The sequence below is a fragment of the Pinus tabuliformis genome, chromosome 3_1 (genome assembly GCF_031772625.1).
Source record: "Pinus tabuliformis cultivar Carrire ecotype Pingquan chromosome 3_1, CPIR1, whole genome shotgun sequence".
Taxonomy (NCBI): domain Eukaryota; kingdom Viridiplantae; phylum Streptophyta; class Pinopsida; order Pinales; family Pinaceae; genus Pinus; species Pinus tabuliformis.
Window position 1 is genome coordinate 756,368,310 of NC_142301.1, and position 15,036 is coordinate 756,383,345.

General features: G+C 38.5%; 1 protein-coding gene across 3 annotated transcripts in view; it reads right to left on the reverse strand.

Moving 5' to 3' along the window:
• The window catches only part of LOC149189577 (uncharacterized), a 222,937-nt gene that overhangs the window by 123,241 nt on the left and 84,660 nt on the right, over positions 1-15,036 (reverse strand). Inside the window, exons 3-6 of one of the 3 annotated variants that reach the window (XR_016256405.1) lie at positions 7,820-7,964; positions 7,037-7,143; positions 6,861-6,936; positions 6,575-6,640 (exon numbers count right to left, since the gene is read on the reverse strand). Coding sequence is in view for 2 of the 3 variants with exons in the window: in XM_089413237.1 (XP_089269363.1) it covers positions 6,575-6,640; positions 6,841-6,936; positions 7,037-7,143; positions 7,820-7,964 (414 nt within the window). In the remaining variant the exon portion in view is untranslated. Of the gene's footprint in view, positions 1-6,574; positions 6,641-6,840; positions 6,937-7,036; positions 7,144-7,819; positions 7,965-15,036 lie in introns of all 3 variants that reach the window. The other 2 variants (XM_089413237.1, XM_089413238.1) reach the window with 2 other exon arrangements.

The window sequence follows — 15,036 nt, forward strand, 5'->3', positions numbered from 1 at the left end:
ACATAGCTGACCATGATCTCCTTCATCACTGAACACTGCAATAAACACTATCACTGCTGGCTGCAACAAACTTGCTAGAGGATCGTGAAAAACATGAGGATTTGCCATTGCCACCTCCTGCTGAAAGAACAAGGTTTCCTTTGCTTCAAATTCTGATCTACCTTCATCATGTGCTTCAGTAAAAGTATGCTCATGGGCTTCAAAAATCTCTGAACAAATGGATGAGCAGATCTCTTCTTGGAAAAACATTTCAGCACATGAAACATATGAAGAATCTGAAAGGTAATCCTGTATGCTATGATCTTCGGTGGTCAGACAATATGGTGGGTGATCTTCATATGATATGACAGCCGGATTATCATCTTTGTGAAGGAAAACATTATCTATTTGCTGATCTACAAGACAGTCATCTTTTTCAACAAAGGAAGAAGTTTCCCCAACACTTTCCTGACTCTGTGAGCATTGCAAATCTGCTGTAGCTTGGGCTGTAACAAGACCTTTCAAAAGCTGATCTATCTCCTCTTCAGACAAAGGAGACAATGCCTTTTGTTTTCTTCTGCTTAAACAATGATTATCTTCATATGACAAGGCACTCAAACTATCATTTAGTACTGAGCTATTGAAAGGAGATTCATCACTTACTTGCACAAAGATCTCACCTTGTTGTTCATGAACATCTGAATCCACAACTTTGTCTATGATCTCAACAGCAAAGCTCTCCTTTTCAGGATTCAGCACAAGATATTCCTGGTCATCACAATCTGAATGTAGTTCTGAAGTAGCTGTCGTGTCTTCTTCAATCTGCATGCTGTCTTTTTCTGTGGGAAGATCTGAAATAAGATTTTCTCTTTCATCAATTTCAGCCATATGACCATCTTCAGCCTGCTGATCTTGATTCTGCTGCAAAATTTCCTGATCATCTTGACAAGTATGCTGAAATGGATTTTCATACAAGGCTTTCATGATCTCTTCATCCATGAAATTATCATCTTCATAAAACTTCTCAAGGCTTTCAATAAAACTATAAGCATGCTTGCAACAGTCTTGAACTAAATTCAATGATGGATAAGAGTCCTTATATCTTTCAATGAACATAGCATGAAAATCCTTTAAACAATAAATACAAGCAGGCGGCAAACCTTCATACCATGATTGGGCTTTACCTTCCAAAGTGGCCAAGAATATCTTCATCAAGCAATCTTCAGGAAAATCGACCTTGAATTTGCGAATATGCATGTGAAATCTAACTAGATGAAGAGCAGCATCCTTCTTACCATCATCATTAAATATAGGCAAATTCCTTGACCAATCTACCTTCGGAATTTTATTTGGAAAACCAGGGATGTGATCTCGGCTTAAGGGAGCATATCTTCTTGCGATCCGATCCATCTTACAGCTACTGATCTCTCTGCAGTGAAGTCACCATGAAGCATTGATCTCTGGAGTTTTCAGTAGAGTCGCCAGTGAATGATTTCAGCCTTTCAAGTGTCTGATCGTTGTTCACCATCAACAATCAGATCTGAACTTGATACATGTACTGGGGTAAAGTGTCAATTAAGCGCTTCGTTCACAAGCTCACGGAGATTGACTGAAGCAACGTTTATCTACTAACGCTGATGTAAAACAAGAGCGTTTTCGAAGGCTACCTGGCGTAACTTCAGGCTCCGTCTAAGACTTATGAAATAACACGTCAATGAGCAAACGATCAGTTGTTCTCCCCAGTATGGTCGCCACTATGTTAGCGCTTGAGATTTCACCCTAGGCTGAGGAAGGTAAACCTTCAAGGCAACATCAAACCATTTCACCTCGTAGCTAGCCCTACGGGGGATGAGAAGGCTCTCTCCGGTCTATCTCGGCAAATTTTCAATGGGGTGAGATGACCAACAAGTTAACACTGATATTAGACTAGTAAACTGATTAGGAAGGTTGATCTAAAGTTTTTAGGGTTTTTGGTGGCAATTGGAGGGAGTGCAATTCAGGGTGCGGGGATTGAGCTCAGGTTTTGCAGGTGGGTCTTTGGGGCAAGGTAGGAGTTTGTGCTGATGCCTTTAGCTGAGATGGATGATCAAGGAAGAAAAAAGAGAAGCTAAAGAGGGCAAACAATGACTTTGAATCCTCTCTAGACAGTGGAAAACATAAACATTAAACAAATTTGAAAGCTGAGCATGGCAAGCATGAATTCAAACTTTATCACTTCATTTGTTTAATAAGCTGCAGTAAAAAAAGAGATGGAACACATAAACACAATTACAATTACAATAAGAGAACACACCATCAACACAAGAGTCCACAAGAATCCCAATGATGTCTGCAAAAACCCTGGTCCTCCTTTTCCTCAAATTGCAGAGATACAAGTAAAATATACAATAGAGCTTCTCCCTCCAGAGTCCAACCATGAAAATGAGCAAGAGAAGGCATAATATAGATCATCTAACTCCTTTCCCCACCTCTAGGGGTCGAGCTCAGCTTCCTAGGAGCAGTTTGAACTAATTCTAACTGAGCACTAGATAATAGGCAGTCAAAACAACTTGCCTCTAAAACTTAGGTAACCCATCCATGCATTTAATATTCACTATTTACATCAAGGAAACTTCTAGAAGTGTTAAAGGAGAGTAAATGTATCCATGTGCCATGAAAATTACCCAACAATCCATTATTTACATACATCAAAAGTCAACCAAAGTAAAAACAGTGTTTTGCAGGCCGAAATAGTCAAAATGGTGAAATTTCCCTGAGTGGTCGCGCCCCTCCCTTGGAGTGGTCGCGCACATTGGCAGCTGTGTTTGAAGGCCTTCTTGGTGTCCAAATCAGGTGCAAGATAGCTTGTTGGAAAGGTCTATGAGTCTACTTTCCAACCCCACTGGAATTTCTGAATTTGGAGTTGATTTGACCCCTCAAAAGTCGTTTCTCCCAAGGAAGCTTTCTGCAACTCAAAAAAGGGGCAGAAAGTCAAAATTTGCATGTATTTTGAGCTTTTGGAAGCCCAAATCTTCATAAAATCTGAAACCCATCCATAGGCAAGTGTATTTTTTCATGACAATTCCAAAAATGTAGAGTTTTCCCCGTTCTGAGCTGTCCCCACGAGTGGTCACGCGCGGGGTGAGACCACTCCAATGGCCAAAACCTGTAAAATTCTCAAAAAATTCACAAATGACAAAATTTTCTCCAAATTTCTTGAAATTTAGGCTGGGAGTCCCCAATCAAGTACCATGCTCAGTCAAAGAGGCTTTGGCCAAAGTTTGGAGTGGATCGGGCGTTTTCCTTCGTTTTTGTGCTTTGGCCAACCGTCCTTGGAGCACCTTCGTTCTCGCTGGTATTTTTGACATTTCTCTCAAACCATGAAACCTGTGTAAAAAGTGAAGGAGGTTTTTCTTCTTTGGCATGTTATGGACAAAAACCTCTCTCAGTTTTCCAAAATTCATCTTTTATTGCTCTGAAACATCATTTGAGTGCAACTTGTCCCGATGTGTGAAACAAGGAATTTTGTCGAAATGGAGCGAAATGAAGGGGATAGGGGGCTTCTAAATTCTTGGGGAAATTTTTGGGAGTAGGGAGGGATGTTAGGAAGCAGAGGAAAGTGGAATCTCAGAGATTGAGTGAGGGGAAGGGGTCGAAAAGGGAAAAACACAGGCCAAACCTAGAAAATTGCCAGGTTGTAGCTAGAAACTAGGGTTTGTGCAAAAATGAGGAATTTGGCAGATCTAAGGGATGGGAAGTGTTTGATAAGGTATTTTAGGGATAGGGATAGGGAAAGGTGTATGAACATCAGGAAACAAGTTTTGCCGGTGATTTGACCATCCAAGAGAAATTGCCTTCAAAACCCTAGGAGAGGGAAATGACCTTGCCTAGGTGCAACTGAAGCATGAACAAGGTGTGAAATGACTCATTAGACACTGACATAATAATGACAACCCTATGAATGATGATAGGCTCAGCTGAATGATGACATGGACTGACATTTGGGCAAACCCTAGACCTAATGCCCAGTGACCAAATTTTGGCTTGAAGACTCACTGAAATGACAAAATTTGACCTTGACACTCTGAGAACACTTTGTAAGAGCATATTTGATCACTGGAGGAAGGCTGAAAAGACTAACACTAACAGATGGCATGGAATAAGGAAAGCGTTGACAGTGTATCCCTGACTGGTTGGTCTGATGCTGCAGTTACAAGCTATGACTCGCTTCCTTGCCATTTTGTTTATTCCAAGGGAAGTGATAGCAGGTCTAAATGAAAATCTCACTTAAGAAGTTAAATGTGAGTCAAAAAGGAAAACAATGTGCAATCATCTAATGTCAATGCTATATTTTGATACTCCTTGCGGCTTCTTTGATGGAGCAAGCCAGAGACATCCACCTAGATGCAGGGTGGGCATGGTTTTATTTTTAAATTATAATCATCACTTTCATGTCAGATATGCCCCTGGGAATGGATCTAATACTAAAGCTAAGTTTTTGGCTTTGTATACATTGTTTTATTTTGCAATTCCTCCAGAGATGAGAAAGCTTCAGGTTATGGGAGACTCTCAAGTAGTCATCAATTGGGCCAGAAGGAAAAACAAAGTGGAGATTGTTTGTCTCCAGTCTTTGTTGACAGAATCGCAATTTTTTACAGGCTTTGAATGCACATCATTCACCCATATCTATCATGAATCAAAAACATGACCAGCTGTCAAAGGAAGCATTGAAGCATTATGTTGGCACTTTTGCTTTCTACGCATTCTTTGACAGTAAGGAATCAGATGGCATCAAGTTCCAGTTTCAATCTAGTCTGAAGTTGAGTAAGTGTCCCAATGGAACTCTTAAAGTATCAATGTTACCTGATATAAGGGTAAAGGTATGGATAGTCATATGGCTTTGGGACAATTTAATTAATATGTCTATTTTTTCCTATCAAATCATGTTTTCTTCCAAATAAGATGGCTGAAATTATATGTCTGTCATCAGTTGTGGTCTTAACAGCTCAAGTGTTGAGACAATCAGCACCAAGTTGTTATGTGTCCTATATACGCAGTTTATATGTATATTCTTTCCTATGGAATATAAAGATTTTTTTCATCCACATATATATATATATATATATATATATATGAGATAAGATAATTATATTAACGTCCAACAAAATTCTCCTAAATAAAGAACAAAAAGTAAAGTAGAAACACGAAATCTATATGCCAAAACATGAGAAAGCCCTTGGATCTGGGTGCAGACAGCTGCAACAAGAGGGAGAGGTACACAGGGAAAGGATCCTGGGACTAGGTCATCATCCACTGGATCTACCTCTCCTAACATCCGAGGCTGAAAGAAAAAAACTCATTATAGTATGCTGCCATGAAGAAGAGCTAGGGGAAGATCTGGACCTTCTACTACATTGTTGTCTGACAACTATAACTTGATGTTGATGTCTAGGTGATATAATCTGGCTGTTGATAAGGGATCTGATCTGATGTCGTCTCTGAGGTATCAGGGGAAGGCGAATGGTGCCTCTGTTTTGCACTAATCTAGAGCTAAAAGCAATGAGCCTGTCTCTTAGTGCCCCTAGCTGATGGGAGCGCTGTATAGGAGGAGGTAATCCATTGAATAGGATCCAATCTAGGAGGAGGTTGGAGAGTGTGGGTATGAACTTTGAAGTATGAGGGCCTCCTGCATGTAAAGGGCTAGACATCTCTGATGTAAGTACTAGAATAAACTGTAAAGGGTCTCTACCCACCCGAACAGGCAATGAAATAACCCAAAATCTCCTAATAAATGGGGAAATGGAAGATGAAGCGATCCACCAACTCGATCTCGAAGATAACAGTTGTCAGATCCTATCCAAACCGTCTACCCAGCAGTTCATCTCAATCGACAGTCAATGAGATCCAACTCTGAATTATCCTAAGGGAATCTTAAGGACGTGCATCCAATGACGAAGCTTGTAATTGAGACAAGCAATGAGTCCATCCCTCATCATCATGAAGTGCTCAACATAGAAGGCCATCTTCAGACATAACCAACCCTGAGGGTTTATCCAAGCGACCTGTGCATACTGCCTGTAGAATCCTGTAAATGCTTGTATTCATCTCCTGTTTGGTTGGTATGAGGCACATAGGAGGTGGCTGGGGGGCGCACAAGGAATGTATGGGTAATGTTTATAAATCAAAATCAATTCAAATCTGTAATAACAAAAAGTAAAAATTACAAAAGAAACTTTTAATTAACGTAAGATAAAACTTATACACAATTATACATATAAGAAAAAGACAAGAAAAAAAAAAAAAATATATATATATATATATATATATATATATGCATTAAGAAGTTAGGTGCAACATTCAGCCCACTGCTATGTGTGCAATGTAAAACGTAACATAACACTACTAAACTAAAATGAAAAAATTGATCAAAAAATAAAACAGACCTTAATGAGAATAAAGGAGAACTTAATAATGAAATAAACCGACTTAGAACCATCTTTAACTGGAACTTTTAAGCACCGAGAGATTTTCCCCCGATTTATTTTTGATCCCTCTCGTGGCTTAATAGCTCTGAGTTAAGATGGATCTAGGCTGGTTTATTTATCTCTAAAGTTACCTTCTTCTCATGCTGCTGTTTGTAATACCAGGCCATCAATGCTTTCTGAGTTTCCTTATCGACAGGCTGGTACAGAGACAAGTTCCAATGTAAGAGTCAGCATATTTGGTTGTAACACACACAATATTGAATCTTGATGAATGAATTACAAGCAAAACAATATTGATTAATAACACTACTTGACTTTACGAAAGGCACCAAATATTCCAGTCAAGGGTGGAGCAGACAATTCCACAAGCATTTCAAATGTCAAAATATAACTTCACCAGATGTTGAAGTGGAATACATTTTGCAATATATCTACAGCTTACAGGCTCACGTGGAGGAGGATCACAACCTCTGGCTTGCAGCTTAGCTATGATCTGACATGAACCCAAAAGTTCTTGATTATATTTCTTTCTACAGACAGGAAACAAAATATGCTTCTTTAGAATGTTAATGAAGCAAGCACGTCTTTTTTACCTTTGTTTTTTCATTCTTTCCAACATGATCACATAACTTCTTGTCACGCATAAGCTCCTTGCCTGCCCACCAGAGCTGAGCCGTATCTGGATCAAAAGGCTCCACACCTAGCAAATTGCAAAAATTGTCCATTAATTACTCAAGGCAAACATTCGAATCAATATATTACAAAAATAAAAATTGTGGCCAAAATTTAAAATATCAACCATTGTAGATTACCCAGGGATCATAATACCTAAAGAGACAGTATATAGACCCCTTTGCAAGGAACTACATAGAACTGATTCTATGAAGAACAGTGATTGTTCATGAAAATAGCATAACAACTCAATGATACATGTGCATTTCTCACATTGCTTCCACCAAAACTATTTTACAGCTTATCAGAAATTGCAGAACTGAAAAACAACCTCTCAGCAGACACATTCCTTCAACAGTGCAATGAATAAAAAATTACTTCGTGAGCAATAGGAAGAAAAGAAAGGCTCTTATCTGGCAATTAAAATTTTGCCAGAACATTATGACAACATATCAAGTTTTGGTAAAGTGACAAATTAAACATATATCAAGCAAACATAAGATGGTAAATGTAATTTCTACCCATTAACCAAGCAAATGCCACTCTCATGTTATTCGTTCAGGTTTCAATGACAACTGTTTTATACACTTTATTTGGAAGACTTGTCCATTTGGTATAACTCTATCAGATGAATTTCCCAAAAGAAAGATCCCTTTCTGGTTACACAAGCTTTATGCTGATGGTAGACATGAACCATATCTTACCTTTAAAGGTGCCAGACAGCAGTTGTTGTACGTGGTCATAATTTGGCAACCCCATTGGGTAACAGATCATCACTGCCCCATTAATGTTTAGAAAGTGATCCTTTAATACACCCAGTTCAAGTGGGATCTTTTGGAGAACCTGATTCTGCAAGACAGTATGAAAAGTTCAAGGAAATTGACAGTCAATCAAATAAATTAAGATGGAATGTAAGAAATAAACATAATCAGAAGGAGGAATCCAATGTACCCTGTATGGCATGCAATGAAAGGAAAGCACAATTCATGATTTCAAAAGCAATAACATATAGAAAAGGAAAACGGCAAATAATTTGTTTGCAGTCACAATTTGCAGAACTGTGAGGGATTAATGTGTCCCTCTATGCATGAGAAAGGAAAATTCACCATTTAAAGAATCAAAATTACATGGACCATGTACAACAAATGATAGTATATCATTCTTTGATTGAGAAGTAACTATTATCATCCCGTTTCTCAGATGTAAGGTTACATACTATGTTCACATTATTATTTAATACAAATAATTACGCATTGTATATGGTTAAAGGCTAAATGCATATTTGGTTTTAACAAGTCACACAGTAGCGAAATTAACTATCCAGCAAGTTATACTGTAAGTGAGGCTATAAATATTGGCATGTGCCTTAAAATATTGTAATTGACTCGGGTTGGACTTGGAATGCTCCAAATGGATGTCTACAGGCACTCTTTATTCTAGAACCTTTTTTCTGTCTTCTGTCTGTGATTTAATTTATTATTCTTATTTGTGATACTGCTCTTTGATCCCTCTGTTCTTTGCACACTAGTTTATGTGGTTATGGACTATTAAGACCAGATGTCCCACCTGTCAACAAAGACAAATGGAAATTCCAGAAGCAAAATAAGTTTCTATCCAATCCAAGGAATGAATGAAATATGTAAATCCAAACCAACAATCAATATTTCGAAGTGATTCTAAAGTTATAAAGGAAATACTTTTTTTGAGTCATGCAGGTATGATTGATATGATGTACGTTACAGGTATTAAACAAAAAAGGCCTTGTAGGCTAAAGAAGTTGTTTCCCCTAATTACACAGGAGAAGAAACTGATGATATAGATAGTTCACGAAGAAGTCAGAATGGTTAATTTGTTAAAGACTTCATTATTAGCATTTATATCTCCGTCAATAGATGTTTATTGTTTCTCTGACATAAATATTGGCACAAGAAATGCATGTACTATAAACTGGTTATGGTGTATTGTAGATCAATATTAGATCTATTGGAGTGATATGCTATTAAGACCAGTGTTGCACTAATCAGGAAAAAATCGTGATTAAATTGTTTAATCGCGATTTTTTCAAAAAAAAAAAAAAAAAAAATTGGGCGATTTAATCGGGAAATTTTTTTTAGCCGATTTTTTCGAGAAAAATCGTGGAAACAAACAAACAAAAATTATGAGGAGGAGGTGACCCAAGCTACCCCTGTCACAAGTAGAGGACATGGTCTACCTCCTGTAGCTCCTAGTTCTTCAACTTCTAGAGCACAGCAGAATCTACTGCCAACTCCACCGACATCTACATCTAGAGGGGCAAAGGAAATCAATAGTATTAGACATTAGTTATTTGGTTCATTTCATTGTATATGACATTATGACTCATGATATGAGATACATTATTATATTTTTTGTTGATATTTTGAGGTTGAGTTGGGACTCAGGAGTCAGGACTTACTATTTAGAACATGATTCACTATTATGTGTGATTTTAGCACTAGAAATGATATTAAACATCTTATATATTAGTTCTTTTATCATATTTATGTGTCAATGTATTTAATTTATGTTGTAGATGGTTTAGATATTAAAAAAATTGAAAAAAAAAATGAATATTTTTATACCAAACGATTTTTTCCCGATTATTACCGATTTTTTCCCAATTATTACGATTTTTTCCCGTGCCAAATTAATCCCGATAACAATTAGTGCAACATTGGTTAAAATCCTTGGCTTCTGAGTCATCAGCAAAGAAGGCTTCCATCCTGAAATGTTTTTCCCTCAAGCCTTAAGTTATTGGTAAATTTAGGTTCCTCCCTAAAAATACTATGGTTTCCACACAACCTTTTCTCTACTAAGTTCTTACAAAGAATCTTCCAATAGCATTTCTTATTTTCAATGAATAATTCAAATATTTCAAATTTCCTTCACCTAGAGTAGTTCAATTCTTTCTTGTAGGAGATGCTTTTGTTGGGCATTGGATAAACCAACACTACCTATGTGTTTCGCAACATCGACTTACCACCTCTCATGAATACTTATCTCTGGCGATGCAATCATTGATTAACGACCTGTGGGTTTTGGTCTAATGGCAATCATGATTCCCAACAAGTGGTATCAAAGCGTAGGTCACGAGTTCAATACATACCCTGCTCATGTTGGAGGAGAGATTGTTGGACATTGGAAAAACTAGCACTCCTTGAGTGTTTCGCGATGTTGTCGCACAGATTGTCACGACAACGCTCTTATCGGGGGTTGTCACCCTGATCCCCGATCTCTCCGTTTAAGCCTGTCTCCCGCGGCTAAGGGGGGTAGACCCTACGAGATGATGAAAACCAATTGTAAACCAGTTGGGTTGGGAGACACGAAGGAGCAAGCACTAAAAAGATTTTATTGAATTAATAGACCAGTGCCTTGTGGAGTTAATGTTTAAACAATTAATTATCAGATGCTACAGAAATATGAACTCATTAAGAGCAATCATTTATCATCAAAGCCTGAGCGAAGATTAACTTTTATCAAATGCGAGAAAATGCTTAACGGCTTAATGATACTCCAACAATTTAAAATTTTGAAAGATAAAGTGCTTTGAACAATCACGTAAAATACTAACCAGAGACCACATTCATGCAGTTAATCCTCAGATGAAAATTGAATCATATTAAACACTAATTCCCACGTCAAATTTTTTTAGCCTCAGCATAAAAGATGAAACCTAAGAAATTCTCGAGCCAAGACTGAAATTGCCAAAATATTTTTATATTTTTCAAAGAAAATTAAAGATTTAATCAAAAAATCTATATAAAATTAAACTAAAAGAAACATTTTTATTTTTCTTTTAAATGATCGTATGTCCATCAATGCATCAACACATCGAGACCTCTGTTGAGTTGTTCACAACTCCGTTTGTGAACAACTCACAACTGCTCACTACTGCTCCTCAATTACTCAAGCACTTCTTCCCACTATAGTCTTCATACGTTGCTCCAATGAAGACTAACATAGGGCAGGACAGTTGCCACCTATCACCATCAAATGTCGATTCTCTAATGATGAACACGGGTTGCAACAAACTGCTCCTCTGGCTTATCAGACCTATGAGATCCAACAAAATGCCTCTCCTAGCAGCCAAGTGTGCTTCCTTGCACTGCACTTAGGGCTTCACACTTGGACACCCTCATGCTGCCCTCCAACAAACCTCAAATGCCCAATACAACACCAAACATCATGTACTTCAAATCTGCCCAATAATCATCACCCTAGAGCTCTGAAAATTTGTCCTTTGTTCTGCAATAGAGGAGTTATTGCACAAATCTAGGCTCCAATATACTGTTGTAGCATTTGCCCATGGGTTAGGACATCCATACACCTAGGAAACCCTTCCTCCTAGCTACCACCGGACTTCACAAACAACCCATCCAATCTGGTCCAAAAATAGACCCAACACCTAGCAAGAATGGAGAAATAACATACCTTTAAACTGTTGTTCATGGACTAAATTCTGGTCACAGATTAGGGCATTCCTGTAGCCCACAAGAGCCCACCATCTATGGCCAAAACTCACCCAAAATACTGGGGCCTTCTACCCTCTTCAAGTTTGGGCAACCTTGTTAGGCTCCTACAACACCCTGTCTTAGGTTCGTTTAGCCTACCGAATTTCCACTACAGGTCTGTGGCCTAAACATTACATGTATGTCACCTTTTTGACCTGCTTAAGGAAGAATTCCCACACCAAACAAGCACAGACCAGCTCCTCTCCTATGTGGCCTTGCTGCAGAATAACTCACACTCCAAAACAGTCCACAAAACATGCTCTCCTACTCGGCCCTGCTACAAGGTCACCTAGACATCCAAATAGTCACAAAGAGAACTGAACAAGCCCTCTTTTCCTTCATTGGAATCTGCCGTAGCCTGCGGCCCAACCAGAGATTATCATCTTGTGCTTGTTGCCTTTGTGTTACTCACTTGGATACCTAAATAAGTCTCCATCACCTTGTATTTATACACAATACAAGGGCTCCAACGAATAGTCTTCTATGAGCTTGCCAACCTATCATAAGGCCTCTTTAAGGCTAGCCGACCTCGATTCTTGCTGTGCAAACCCAACCAATAACTTCAAAAATTCATATCTCCACTTCTACAACTCAGATTCGAGTGACTTTCATTGTGTCTGGTTACTCTCAGAGTCCTCTATCAACTCAAATCATCATATGTAGAAGTTTCCTCATGCATTCACACCCATATACTCGCGTGCAAAGCTCACAGGGTTAGGTTTCACGCCCACAAGCCACACTTGTGTGCCAACGCCTCCACAACCCTCAAGCCTTTCGAGAACCTCCCAAGCTACAAATCTCAACACTCCCTCTTAGCGAGGTAGGTACTTCGAACACTAGGAAGTCTCCTCCAACGTCATCTCCGGCGACATTATCTCATCTGGCGTCCATCACTGCAACATACTCTGTAGAATGAACCTTGCAATCTTGGTAGTGCCTCTGCCTCATCACATCGAAACCTAAAGATCCCAAACCTCCATAGGGCTAATCCCTCTGAATGTAATGACCCATTTTGGATTTTAAGCAAAAAGGTATTAGTAAACATATGGTATATGCATATGATAGCCACATATGCATACATCGCATGTCTTACGCTAGTATACTTATTAAATAATTACGAAAGATGTTTAAACGAAGGATAAGGGGATTAAGTACCTAAAATCATTAAGAAGGGAAATATTACCTAAAATTCAACACTCTCAAAATACATATATTAAAAGATTTTCGTAATTATAAAGTTATTTAATAAAATTACACTTCCAATCCTGTTAATATAAATATGTATAAATATTCATTTTTAATTTAAATATTATAATTAAAATGTTAAAAGTTAAAAAGTAATATTAAATGTAACAAACATTTGATAAAATACCTAAGTAAAAAAAATGTAAAAAAATTAAAGTTATGTATACCTTTTAAATAAATACTCACACATACTAGTAAGCACTTGGAGGTTACACGTAAACACATGACTAATTGAATAAAATCTGGGGAGGGCGGTGGATGAGACGACAACCACTTAAGGAAAACTATTTATCCAGGTACACAGGGAGATAAAAAAAAAAAAGGAGAACAATAAAGGAAATTGGGAACTGAAGACTAAGTTGCTAAGCTGAGAGATTGGAATTGAGAATCGGAGATCTGAGCAATTGTTTTTGAAACTTTTGGGCACGGGGGTCAAAGTACTTCGATTACAAAGTATTTTGGAGTTGGGTACCAAGGATTGTACCTTGGTTTGGCTGGGAGGTTTCGATCATTTGGTAACAAGAGCAAAATTGGGAACAAGGACAGCCTTGGATCGACATCAAATTCAAAGAAAAACAAACAAGTATTTTCCTAAATTTCACTATCTGCAAAACTAGAAGTAATTTCATAATTTTTTGTACTTAGAGACCTTACACTGAAGCTAGACTCCCTTTGAATCTACACAATCTCCATTGGCTCAGTCCTACAAGCACTCATCCTCCTGGATCAAATACAACTCATGCAAATCCCTCCAATCTTGGATATGCAACATCACGATCTGATGAAGACTCTAACCTATGAATATCCAGTCCATCACATGAAGCAATCTCAATCACATTGATCTCATACATGCCAAAGAAGTCCTCGAGTTGTCCTAACCGTTCATGACAATACATAGGAAGTCCACGATCTGCAAACTGCCACACAACATATTGAAGTGCACCAGGTTCACCATCGATCCACTAGAACTCTCAGCCCATCTCACCATGTAGCCTATCAAGACCACATCTTCATGTCTTCAGTTGAACCTTCTGCTCCATGATCTAGACACCCACAACTCTCTCTGAGTTGCTTCATTGTGCACAATCTAATTGACTGTCCAATCAAAGTAGCTCTGGTACCATGTCATTTTTCCACGATATTGGTGTCTAGGATAGAATCCTAAATCACTGACGCTACCAAACCAAGTATCACAACGAAACTACTTTGCATAGCGGAATATAAACAACGATAAATCTACTAATGCACAAAATATACACAACTTTTTACATAGATTATGTACAATAATCCAACTTCTTTATATTAATCCAACTGAATAATACAACATTCTAAGGCTCACGTACCACAATAATGGCCCTCATACATCCATTGATACAAGATATACAACAACTAGGGTTTGGTTTCTGTCGTGATAAGCACCAATCTGCCCATACAAGGTACACTGATTGTCTAGCTGATGTAGAGCTCCCCAGAGTTGCCTTGGTCATACCCTGTACACATTTTCCCAGTCTTTCGGCTCCCCATCTGCTGCATTTGCCTCTATCAATGCTCCAAGTCCATCTAGCCACTAAATCTCAGCGCAACAATCTACTCTCATTGATTGTTCGTCCATCAACACATCGTGACTCTTGTTGAGTTGATCACGACTCTATTTGTGAACAACTCACAACTACCCACTGTTGCTCCTCATCTACTCAGGAACTTCTTCCCACTATAGTCTTCCTGCACTGCTCCACTGAAGACTAGCATAGGGCAGGAGGGTTGCCACCTCTCACCATCAAATGTCGCTTCTCCAATGATGAACACGAGCTACAATAAACTCCTCCTCCGGTTGATTAGACCTATGAGCTCCAACAAACTGCCTCTACTAACACCCAAGTGTTCTTCCCTGCACTGCGCTTAGGGCTTCACACTTGGGCACTCTCACACTGCCCACCAATAGACCTCAAATGCCCAATACAACTCCAAACATCCTGTCCTTCAGATCTGCTCAATCATCATCACCCTATAGCTTTAAAGATCAGCCCTTTGTTCCGCAATAAAGGAGGTATTGCACAAATCTAGGCTCCAATATACTAGTGTAGCATCAACCCACTGGTTAGGACATCCATCCATCTAGGAAACCCTTCCTCCTAGCTACCAACGGA